This window comes from Mya arenaria, chromosome 9 (genome assembly GCF_026914265.1).
Source record: "Mya arenaria isolate MELC-2E11 chromosome 9, ASM2691426v1".
NCBI lineage: Eukaryota > Metazoa > Mollusca > Bivalvia > Myida > Myidae > Mya > Mya arenaria.
The window spans coordinates 30610226-30623054 of record NC_069130.1 but is presented as its reverse complement, the minus strand read 5'-3'; the positions used below and the strand labels follow the sequence as shown (position 1 = coordinate 30623054).

General features: G+C 43.1%; 1 protein-coding gene and 1 long non-coding RNA gene across 2 annotated transcripts in view; one reads left to right on the top strand and one right to left on the bottom strand.

Moving 5' to 3' along the window:
• Positions 1 to 12829, top strand: part of LOC128203705 (uncharacterized) — a 291364-nt gene that overhangs the window by 44597 nt on the left and 233938 nt on the right. The gene's annotated exons all lie outside the window — the stretch shown is intronic.
• LOC128203701 (cationic amino acid transporter 2-like) overlaps positions 1 to 12829 on the bottom strand; it is a 107997-nt gene that overhangs the window by 72213 nt on the left and 22955 nt on the right. The window contains exon 2 of the mRNA XM_052905226.1: positions 2135 to 2251. Coding sequence (XP_052761186.1) covers positions 2135 to 2249 — 115 coding nt within the window. The 5' untranslated portion in view covers positions 2250 to 2251. The remainder of the gene's footprint in view (positions 1 to 2134; positions 2252 to 12829) is intronic.

Here is a 12829-nt window from a genome sequence, read left to right as displayed (position 1 = left end):
TCATGGGCCTGTGGCCTTTATGCTTTTGAATAAACTATGAAACTATATTATTTCTTAAACAGAAACAAACACCGCTCCTTTATACAGTATGCCTTAAATTGGAATTAAAAGTCATTTGATTACCCCTTTTTTTAAAAAAATGAGATAATTTGTATGCGGACGTAACGTCATTTTTGGAAATAACGTCGTTGAAATTGTGTGTCCCAGCCGTGTGCGCGCTGACGTTTGATTAGAACCGAAAGCGGGCTTAAATTTTAGACATTGAAATATCAATTTTATTTCACTGATAAAACTCAGAAACACTAGAAAGCATATACTATCTTTTTTATTTTTATTTATTTGATTTATTTCACTGTTTAAAAACCATAACCCGTTCAGCTTTTTAAACCAAACATAACGCACACAGAACTTGGATCGACGTCATTTCTGAAATGACGCTACGTGCGCATACAGTTTGATGCGTTTTTCTTATAAAATTGAAGTTGAATGTCTACTTTTAGGCAAATTTTTTCAGTGTGATATATGTATTTCACTCAGTTAAACCAAAAATACACACACGCACGAACGCATGCACGCACGCACGCACACTCACACACAGAGAGAGAGAGAGAAAGAGAGAGAGAGAGAGCTTTTGGTGCTAACTCGGTGATATAGATTACGATCTTACACAGAAATAGCAATCAACCTCTAAATATTCATTCAATCGACCAAATTATTATTTTAAACAAACATATTTCTTTATCAAAAACATTGCTATTTTTTTCTCTTAATAGTCATTCAGTAGCTTTAATATTTTTATGAGTTTCTTTTAAAATATTTTTTCAATAATTTGCATTATAGGAAAGCTGCGTTTTTGTTACAGAAAAATATAATAGTATTGCCTTTGTGAACGTTTGTACCAAGCTTCTTTTGAATTTCTAAGTTCAAAAAGAGGAATTACTCAAATACTATTAATGCCAGACGTATATACCTTGTACTAAGCTTCTTGGGGTGTAAGCTTATTTGTACGCGCACTCGCAAGGCTCGTTCGGAGAGTTCTCCGATCAGATAGTTTGGCATTTTTAGGTTTTTGAGCATGGTTCACAGAAAGAGTGTTATCATGGTTAGATATACCATTGTTCTTTTACGTGCACCAGTGTATAACACTGTCACACGAGAGCCCTATTTAACGTCCCTTCGGAAGACGATTAGAGATTTCGTAGTGTAGCGGCGTGGACAAGAACCTGCGACCTCTGGACAGTCAAGTGTACCACTTGACCAAGGATCCGCCAAGTTTCTTTAATCTCTAATGGTTTTTATATGCCCATTCAGTTGTCCGATCAATAACTTTAGAAGCGTTTGTACAATCATCACCAAATTTGGTCAGAATTTGTGAGGGCACAATTTTTTAGACAAGTTCGCTAACCAGCCATATTGCTTAATTGCACTTTAATTATAGCAAATAGCTTAAATTGGTATCGTTTATGATGCAAACTTTTTTTATTCGTCCATTACTCATATACTAATCAATGGAATCGATTTTGAACTTTGAACATTTATATATGGCAATGCCGCAATATTGTTCTAAAGTCAACCAAGGAATACATTCGTAACAAAAACGCAACTTTCCAAAAAATATTTTTGGGAATGAATATATCATTTTTAATGAATATTTGGTCGCATTGGATAAATATTTTTGTTTTACATATATACATATATACATATATCACGGCATCAAAAACATAAAAGAAGGAGACAATATGTATCAACGAACTAATATGACAATGTTTGCCACGTCATAGATAACAGCAAAAGAAAAATGCACATACATGTCTTACGTACTTTAAAACACCGTTAGTATACAACAAAGAAAACATGAACACCGTACTCGGTCGGTTCTTAATATAGTTGGTATTTGTTTTGGAAGGTTGTGATGTTTAGTTTGGTTTTTGATTAATAAAAGTTGGGACTGTTGTGTAAATAACATGTCGTCCTACTGAACAAATAATTCCTTTAATATTAAATGGATAAGTGGTGACTGGTATGGTCATGCCAAAATATTCATTATTTTACATAAACACCTTAAGCATTTCGGGAACTAGCACATATATCTGGACAAGAAGACATTTAGACATGCCCCTGATTAACCTCTTACCGAGAGCAATAAGGTCGAGTAGCCCGAGACAGCGGTTGAGCTTGGTGTCATGGAGGGAGGACGTACACACAGTCTTTCTCCGCCGGAGTGTCGATAGTAACGTCCCTAGTGCCATAGCTGAAATATAAACAAAGATGACTTACATTTACATGAAAACCTAGCATTCAATAAATGTTTACCAGGGTCACTTTACCATACTGTCTCGTAAAGCAATCACGCTTTAAACAAGAAAAGGTGATTAATAATTTAATTAACCTGTTACTTTTCATGTCATTAAATAAGTATCTTTTTCACTTTTCTTAGCATACCATGTAGAGAGATTATTGATTCCTTATATGCTTGATTGATCTTCTCATCATTTTTGTAATTGGCAGCTGATGAAAACCGAGGTAAGGCAACGAAGTATAAGCACGCACGCACGCACGTAAGAAAAATAGAAGAAAATAAAACAACATTAACTTCATGGCATTTCAATAATTATTTGAACATTGGAAGGCAAAGACGGAACACACGGTATAAAATGGAGTTGTATGTAAAGCATTAGTTATTATCAAAAATATACACAGTGTGTAATGCAATCAAACTAGTTAGCTTATTTAACACAATTTTCAGAGAATCACGGTTCTATGACATAAGCAAGTGATAGAAACTGATGACGTCCAAATTTGACGTCCAATTTGTTTGTTGTTTATAGGCAAGGAGAGGGAGCACAGTTACATCGAGTGTTTATAGGCAAGGAGAGGGAGCACAGTTACATCGAGTGTTTATAGGCAGGGAGAGGGAGCACAGTTACATCGAGTGTTTATAGGTAGGGAGAGGGAGCATAGTTACATCGAGTGTTTATAGGCAGGGAGATGGAGCACAGTTACATCGAGTGTTTATAGGCAGGGAGAGGGAGCACAGTTACATCGAGTGTTTATAGGCAAGGAGAGGGAGCACAGTTACATCGAGTGTTTATAGGCAGGGAGAGGGAGCACAGTTAAATGGATTTTTATAGGCAAAGAGATGGAGCACAGTTAGATGGAGTGTTTAAAGGCAAGGAGTGGGAGCACAGTTACATCGAGTTTTATAGGCAGGGAGTGGGAGCACAGTTACATGGAGTGCTATAGGCAGGGAGTGGGAGCACAGTTACATGGAGTGTTTATAGGCAGGGAGTGGGAGCACAGTTACATAAAGTGTTTATAGACATGAATCGGGAGCGCAGTTACATGGAGAGTTTATAGGCAGGAAGTGGGAGCACAATTACATGGAGTGTTTACAGGCAGGAAGTGGGAGCACAGTTACATGGAGTGTGTATAGGCAGGAAGTGGGAGCACAATTACATGGAGTGTTTATAGGCAGGGAGTTGAGCACAGTTACATGGAGTGTTTATAGGCAGGGAGTGGGAGCACAGTTACATGGAGTGTTTATAGGCAGGGAGAGGGAGCACAGTAACATCGAGTTTTATGTTTATAGGTAGGGAGTGGGAGCACAGTAACATGGAGTGTTAATAGACAGGAAGCGGGAGCGCAGTTACATGGAGTTTTATAGGCAAGGAGAGGGAGCACAGTTACATCGAGTGTTTATAGGCAAGGAGAGGGAGCACAGTTAAATGGACTTTTATAGGCAAGGAGAGGGAGCACAGTTACATGAAGTGTTTATAGGCAGGGGGTGGGAGCACAGATACATCGAGTTTTATAGGCAGGGAGTGAAAGCACAGTTACATGGAGTGTTTATAGGCAGGGAATGGGAGCACAGTTACATGAAGTATTTAAAGGCAGGGGGTGGGAGCACAGTTACATCGAGTTTTATAGGCAGGGAGTGGAAGCACAGTTACATGGAGTGTTTATAAGCAGGGAGTGGGAGCACAGTAACATGGAGTGTTTATAGACAGGAAGCGGGAGCGCAGTTACATGGAGTTTTATAGGCAAGGAGAGGGAGCACAGTTACATCGAGTGTTTATAGGCAAGGAGAGGGAGCACAGTTAAATGGACTTTTATAGGCAAGGAGAGGGAGCACAGTTACATGAAGTGTTTATAGGCAGGGGGTGGGAGCACAGATACATCGAGTTTTATAGGCAGGGAGTGAAAGCACAGTTACATGGAGTGTTTATAGGCAGGGAATGGGAGCACAGTTACATGAAGTATTTAAAGGCAGGGGATGGGAGCACAGTTACATCGAGTTTTATAGGCAGGGAGTGGAAGCACAGTTACATGGAGTGTTTATAAGCAGGGAGTGGGAGCACAGTTACATGGAGTGTTTATAGGCAAGGAGTGGGAGCACAGTTACATGGAGTGTTTATAGGCAGGGAGTGGGAGCACAGTTACATCGAGTGTTTGTAGGCAGGGAGTAGGAGCACAGTTACATCGAGTTTTATAGACAAGGAGAGGGAGCACAGTTACATGAAGTGTTTATAGGCAGAGAGTGGGAGCACAGTAACATCGAATTTTATAGGCAGGGAGTGGAAGCACAGTTACATGGAGTGTTATAGGCAGGGAGTGGGAGCACAGTTACATGGAGTGTTTATAGGCAGGGAGTGGGAGCACAGTTACATGGATTGTTTATAGACAGGAAACGGGAGCGCAGTTACATGGAGTGTTTATAGGCAGGGAGTGGGAGCACAATTACATGGAGTGTTAAGAGGCAAGGGGTGGGACCACTGTTACATGGAGTGTTTATATGCAAGGAGTGGGAGCACAGTTACACGGAAAGTTAAAAAGCAGGAAGAGGGAGCACATTTACATCGGGTTTTATAGGTAGGGAGTGGGAGCACAGCTACATGGAGTGTTTACAGGCAGGAAGTGGGAGCACATTTACATGAAGTGTGTATAGGCAGGGAGTGGGAGCACAGTTAAATGGAGTTTCATAGGCAAGGAGAGGGAGCACAGTTACATGGAGTGTTTATAGGCAAGGAGTGGGGGCACAGTTACATGGAGTGTTTATAGAGAGGAAATGGGAGCGCAGTTACATGGAGTGTTTATAGGCAGGAAGTGGGAGCACAATTACATGGAGTGTATATAGGCAGGGGGTGGGAGCACTGTTACATGGAGTTTTTTAGGCAAGGAGAGGGAGCACAGTTACATGGAGAGTTTATAGGCAGGGAGTGGGAGCTAAGTTACATGGAGTGTTAAAATGCAGGAAGAGTGAGCACATTTACATCGGGTTATGTAGGTAGGGAGTGGGAGCACAGTTACATGGAGTGTTTACAGGCAGGAATTCGGAGCACAGTTACATGGAGTGTGTATAGGCAGGAAGTGGGAGTACAAGTACATGGGGTGTTTATAGGCATGGAGTTGAGCACAGCTACATGGAGTGTTTATAGGCAGGGAGGGGGAGCATAGTTACATGGAGTGTTTATAGGCAGGGAGAGGGAGCACAGTAACATCGAGTTTTATGTTTATAGGTAGGGAGTTGGAGCACAGTTACATGGAGTGTTTATAGACAGGAAGCGGGAGCGCAGTTACATGGAGTTTTATAGGCAAGGAGAGGGAGCACAGTTACATGAAGTGTTCATAGGCAGGGAGTGGGAGCACAGTTACATCGAGTTTTATAGGCAGGGAGTGGAAGCCCCGTTACATGGAGTGTTTGTAGGCAGGGAGTGGGAGCAGAGTTACATGAAGTGTTTATAGGCAGGGAGTGGGAGCACAGTTACATGGAGTGTTAATAGGCAAGAGGTGGGACCACTGTTACATGGAGTTTTTTTCGGCAAGGAGAGGGAGCACAGTTACATGGAGTGTTTATATGCAAGGAGTGGGAGCACAGTTACATGGAGTGTTAAAAAGCAGGAAGAGGGAGCACATTTACATCGGGTTGTATAGGTAGGGAGTGGGAGCACAGCTACATGGAGTGTTTACAGGCAGGAAGTGGGAGCACAGTTACATGGAGTGTCTATAGGCAAGGAGTGGGAGCACAGTTAAATGGAGTTTCATAGGCAAGGAGAGGGAGCACAGTTACATGGAGTGTTTATTAGGCACGGAGTGGGGGCACAGTTACATGGAGTGTTTATAGAGAGGAAACGAGAGCGCAGTTACATGGAGTGTTTATAGGCAGGAAGTGAGAGCACAATTACATGAAGTGTATATAGGCAGGGGGTGGGAGCACTGTTACATGGAGTTTTTTAGGCAAGGAGAGGGAGCACAGTTACATGGAGAGTTTATAGGCAGGGAGTGGGAGCACTGTTACATGGAGTGTTAAAATGCAGGAAGAGTGAGCACATTTACATGGGGTTATGTAGGTAGGTAGTGGGAGAACAGTTACATGGAGTGTTTACAGGCAGGAAGCGGGAGTACAAGTACATGGGGTGTTTATAGGCATGGAGTTGAGCAAAGCTACATGGAGTGTTTATAGGCAGGGAGTGGGAGCTCAATTACATGGAGTGTTAAAAGGCAGGGGTGGGAGCACTGTTACATGGAGTTTTATAGGCAAGGAGAGGGAGCACAGTTACATGGAGTATTTATAGGCAGGGAGTGGGAGCACAGTTACATGGAGTTTTATAGGCAAGGAGATGGAGCACAGTTAAATGGAGTTTTATAGGCAGGGAGAGGGAGCACAGTTACATGGAGTGTTTATAGGCAGGGAGTGGGAGCACAGTTACATCGAGTTTTATAGGCAAGGAGAGGGAGCACAGTTACATGGAGTGTTTATAGAAAAGGAGTGGGAGCACAGTTACATGGAGTGTTTATAGACTGGAAACGGTAGCGCAGTTACATGGAGTGTTTATAGGCAGGAAGTGGGAGCACAATTACATGAAGTGTTAATAGGCAGGGGGTGGGAGCACTGTTACATGGAGTTGTTTATGCAAGGAGAGGGAGCAAAGGTACATGGAGTGTTTATAGGCAGGGAGTGGGAGCACAGTTACATGGGGTGTTAAAAAGCCGGAAGAGGGAACACATTTACATCTGGTTTTATAGGTAGGGAGTTTGAGCACAGTTACATGGAGTGTTTACAGGCAGGAAGTGGGAGCACAGTTACATGGAGTGTGTATAGGCAGGAAGTGGGAGCACAATTACATGGAGTGTTTATAGGCAGGGAGTTGAGCTCAGTTACATGGAGTGTTCATATGCAAGGAAAGGGAGCACAGTAACATCGAGTTTTATGTTTGTGTGTACGGAGTGGGAGCACAGTTACATGAAGTGTTTATAGACAGGAAGCGGGAGCGCAGTTACATGGAGTTTTATAGGCAAGGAGAGGGAGCACAGTTACATGGAGTCGCTATAGGCAGGGAGTGGGAGCACAGTTACATCGAGTTTTATAGGCAAGTAGAGGGAGCACAGTTAAATGGAGTTTTATAGGCAAGGAGAGGGAGCACAGTTACATGAAGTGTTTATAGGCAGGGAGTTGGAGCACAGTTACATCGAGAGTTTATAGGCAGGGAGTGGAAGCACAGTTACATGGAGCGTTTACAGGCAGGGAGTGGGAGCACAGTTACATGGAGTGTTTATAGGCAGGGAGTGGGAGCACAGTTACATGGAATGTTTATAGGCAGGGAATGGGAGCACTGTTACATCGAGTGTTTATAGGCAGGGAGTGTGAGCACAGTTATATCAAGTTTTGTAGGCAAGGAGAGGGAGCACAGTTACATGAAGTGTTTATAGGCAAGGAGTGGGGGCACAGTTACATGGAGTGTTCATAGACAGGGAGTGGGAGCACAGTTAAATGGAGTTTCAAAGGCAAGGAGAGGGAGCACAGTTACATGGAGTGTTTATAGGCAAGGAGAGGGGGCACAGTTACATGGAGTGTTTATAGAGAGGAAACGGGAGCGCAGTTACATGGAGTATTTATAAAGATAAAACGGGAGCGCAGTTACATGGAGTGTTTATAGGCAGGAAGTGGGAGCTCAATAACATGGAGTGTTAATAGGCAGGGTTGGGAGCACTGTTACATGGAGTTTTATAGGCAAGGAGAGGGAGCACAGTTACATGGAGTGTTTATAGGCAAGGAGAGGGAGCACAGTTACATGGAGCGTTTATAGGCAGGGAGTGGGAGTACAGTTACATGGAGTTTTATAGGCAAGGAGATGGAGCACTGTTAAATGGAGTTTTATAGGCAGGGAGAGGAAGCACAGTTACATGGAGTGTTTATAGGCAGGGAGTGGGAGCACAGTTACATCGAGTTTTATAGGCAGGGAGTGGAAGCACAGTTACATGGAGTGTTATAGGCAGGGAGTTGGAGCACAGTTACATGGAGTGTTTATAGGCAAGGAGTGGGAGCACAGTTACATGGAGTGTTTATAGGCAAGGAGAGGGAGCACAGTTACATGGAGTCTTTATAGGCAGGGAGTGGGAGCACAGTTACATGGAGTGTCTATAGGCAAGGAGTGGGAGCACAGTTACATCGAGTTTTATAGGCAACGAGAGGGAGCACAGTTACATGGAGTGTTTATAGAAAAGGAGTGGGAGCACAGTTACATGGAGTGTTTATAGACTGGAAACGGTAGCGCAGTTACATGGAGTGTTTATAGGCAGGAAGTGGGAGCACAATTACATGGAGTGTTAAAAGGCAGGGGGTGGGAGCACTGTTTATATGGAGTTGTTTAGGCAAGGAGAGGGAGCAAAGTTACATGGAGTGTTTATAGGCAAGGAGTGTGAGCACAGTTACATGGAGTGTTAAAAAGCCGGAAGAGGGAACACATTTACATCTGGTTTTATAGGTAGGGAGTTGGAGCACAGTTACATGGAGTGTTCACAGGCAGGAAGTGGGAGCACAGTTACATGGAGTGTGTATAAGCAGGAAGTGGGAGCACAATTACATGGAGTGTTTATAGGCAGGGAGTTGAGCACAGTTACATGGAGTGTTCATAGGCAAGGAAAGGGAGCACAGTAACATCGAGTTTCATGTTTGTATGTAGGGAGTGGGAGCACAGTTACATGGAGTGTTTATAGACAGGAAGCGGGAGCGCAGTTACATGGAGTTTTATAGGCAAGGAGAGGGAGCACAGTTACATGGAGTTTTATAGGCAAGGAGAGGGAGCACAGTTACATGAAGTGTTTATAGGCAGGGAGTTGGAGCACAGTTACATCGAGTGTTCATAGGCAGGGAGTGGAAGGACAGTTACATGGAGTGTTTATAGGCAGGGAGTTGGAGCACAGTTACATGGAGTGTTTATAGGCAGGGAGTGGGAGCACAGTTACATGGATATTGTATAGGCAGGGAATGGGAGCACAGTTACATCGAGTGTTTATAGGCAAGGAGTGGGAGCACAGTTACATCGAGTTTTAAAGGCAAGGAGAGGGAGCACAGTTACATGGAGGTTTATAGGCAAGGAGAGGGAGCATAGTTACAGGGGTGTTTATAAGCAGGGAGTGGGAGCACAGTTTCATGGAGTGTTTATAGGCAGGAAGTGGGAGCACAGTTACATGGAGTGTTTATAGGCAGGGAGTGGGAGCACAGTTACATGGAGTGTTTATTGGCAGGGAGTGGGAGCACAGTTACATGGAGTGTTTATAGGCAGGGAGTGGGAGCACAGTTACATGGAATGTTTATAGGCAGGGAGTGGGAGCACAGTTACATGGAGTGTTTATAGGCAGGAAGTGGGAGCACAGTAACATGGAGTGTTTATAGGCAGGGAGTGGAAGTACACTTACATGGAGTGTTTATAGGCAAGGAGTGAAAGCACAGTTACATGGAGTCTTTATAGGCAGGGAGTTGAGCACAGTTACATGGAGTGTTAATAGGCAGGGAGTGGGAGCACAGTTACATTGAGTGTTTATAGGCGGGGAGAGAGAGCACAGTTACATCGAGTTTTATATGCAGGGAGAGGTAGCACAGTTACATGGAGTGTTTATAAGCAAGAAGTAGGAGCACAGTTACATCGAGTGTTTATAGGCTGGGGGTGGGAGCACAGTTACATCGAGTTTTATAGGCCGGGAGTGGAATCACAGTTACATGGAGTGTTATAGGCAGGGAGTGGGAGCACAGTTACATGGAGTGTTTATAGAGGGAGAGGGAGCACAGTTTCATGGAGTTTTATAGGCAAGGAGAGGGAGCATAGTTACAGGGGTGTTTATAGGCAGGAAGTGGAAGCAAAGTTACATGGAGTCTTTATAGGCAGGGAGTTGAGCTCAGTTACAAGGAGTGTTAATAGGCAGGAAGTGGGAGCACAGTTACATGGAGTGTTTATAGGCAGGGAGTTTGAGCAGGGAGAGGGAGCACAGGTACATGTATTTATAGGCAGGGAGTGGGAGCACAGTTACATGGAGTGTGTATACGCAGGGAGAGGGAGCACAGTTAAATGGAGTTTTATAGGCAAGGAGAGGGAGCACAGTTACATGGAGTGTTAAAAAGCAGGAAGAGGGAGCACATTTACATCGGGTTTTATAGGTAGGGAGTGGGAGCACATTTACATCGAGTGTTTATAGGCAGGGAGTGAAAGCACAGTTACATGGAGTGTTTATAGGCAGGGAGTGGGAGCACAGTTACATGGAGTGTTTATAGGCAGGGAGAGGGAGCACAGGTATATGGAGTGTTTACAGGCAGGGAGTGGGAGCACAGTTACATGGAGTGTTTATAGGCAAGGAGAGGGAGCACAGTTAGATGGAGTGCTTATAGGCAGGGAGTGGGAGCACAGTTACATTGAGTGTTTATAGGCAAGGAGAGGGAGCAAAGTTACATGGAGTCTTTATAGGCAGGGAGTTGAGCACAGTTACATGGAGTGTTAATAGGCAGGAAGTGGGAGCACAGTTTCATGGAGTGTTTAAAGGCAGGAAGTGGGAGCACAGTTACATGGAGTGTTTATAGGCAGGGAGAGGGAGCAAAGTTACATGGAGTCTTTATAGGCAGGGAGTTGAGCACAGTTACATGGAGTGTTAATAGGCAGGAAGTGGGAGCACAGTTTTCATGGAGTGTTTAAAGGCAGGGAGTGGGAGCACAGTTACATTGAGTGTTTATAGGCAAGGAGAGGGAGCAAAGTTACATGGAGTCTTTATAGGCAGGGAGTTGAGCACAGTTACATGGAGTGTTAATAGGCAGGAAGTGGGAGCACAGTTTGATGGAGTGTTTAAAGGCAGGGAGTGGGAGCACAGTTACATCGAGTGTTTATAGGCAGGGAGTGGGAGCACAGTTACATGGAGTGTTTATAGGCAGGGAGAGGGAGCACAGGTACATGGAGTGTTTATAGGCAAGGAGTGGGAGCACAGTTACATGGAGTGTTTATAGGCAGGGAGAGGGAGCACAGTTACATGGAGTGTTTATAGGCAAGGAGTGGGAGCACAGTTACATGGAGTGTTTATAGGCAGGGAGAGGGAGCACAGTTACATGGAGTGTTTATAGGCAGGGAGTGGGAGCACAGTTACATGGAGTGTTTATAGGCAGGGAGAGGGAGCACAGTTACATGGAGTGTTTATAGGCAGGGAGAGGGAGCACAGTTACATGGAGTGTTTATAGGCAGGGAGAGGGAGCACAGGTACATGTGTTTCTAGGCAGGGAGTGGGAGCACAGTTACATGAAGTGTGTATAGGCAGGGAGAGGGAGCACAGTTAAATGGAGTTTTATAGGCAAGGAGAGGGAGCACAGTTACATGAAGTGTTTATAGGAAGGGAGTGGGAGCACAGTTACATAGAGTGTTTTTAGGCAGGAAGTGGGAGCACAGTTTCATAGAGTGTTTATATGCAGGCAGTGGGAGCACAGTTACATTGAGTGTTAATAGGCTGGGATTTCGCGTACATTTACGAAGACTGTTTAAAGAAGGAAGTGGGAGCACATAGTTTTTATAACGAAGATCTTGGAGCACAGTTACATTTGTGATTTCTTTGCTTCGAGAAACACAGTCACTTAGAGATTTTTCAGGATGGGAGCTTAATTACATGGATATTGTATAGGCAGGGTATCGGAACAAAGATGCATGAAATGGTGATAGACAGAGGGTTAGTGCACAATTACATAGCTATTTTATAGGCTGGGATTGGGAACACTAATCAAGTTTCATGTTATTCTTTAATATACATACTAAGTGCTACCTATACATAGGGGAAGACATATACGTGTATCTGCTCTTACAAGTGCACGTACTTGTCTTATTTCGCTACCTCTATAATATCCGTATATGTTTAAATGACAATTTCCATTGTTTGAGTAACTCGTCTTATATATGCTGAAATGACTTTAATGCAGAGGCTTTAGTATGAACACAAACCATTTCCTATCAAATTGAAAAATAAAACAAAGTTAATTGGTAGCTTTTGAATATATGAAGATGTTAATCTTCGTTAGAATTTCCAATGACTCCAAAATTGCATGCATTGCGATTTTTGCTCCCAGTGTTTGTTAGACACTTCATATAAAACAATCAATACGAGAGATTCCTAATTGCTGTTCTCAGTCACTGTCATTAAACTTTTATGATACTTTGCGTGCGGCAACTACATTTGAGGCATGTTGCATTCATTTGTAATTTTCGCCAATGTTACAAGCTATTCAAATATTCACAAGGTAATACTGCAGCTTTCAATTCACGTTAAGAAGTTACACAACTTATCTGTAAATGAATATATTAAAAAAAACGTGCGCATAAACCAACATAAACTATCGAGTTGTTCGGAGTTTCATGTTAATACATTACAAAATACATCAATTTAATATTGAATATGAATTTATGAGGTTAAACTCAAGTTATTACCGAACTAACCCTTGTATCGCATTAACTTTCAAACAGCTGCGATATTAAAATATGTTTTCGATTCGTTTATCGGAATTTATAAATATTGAAGCGAAACTATATCA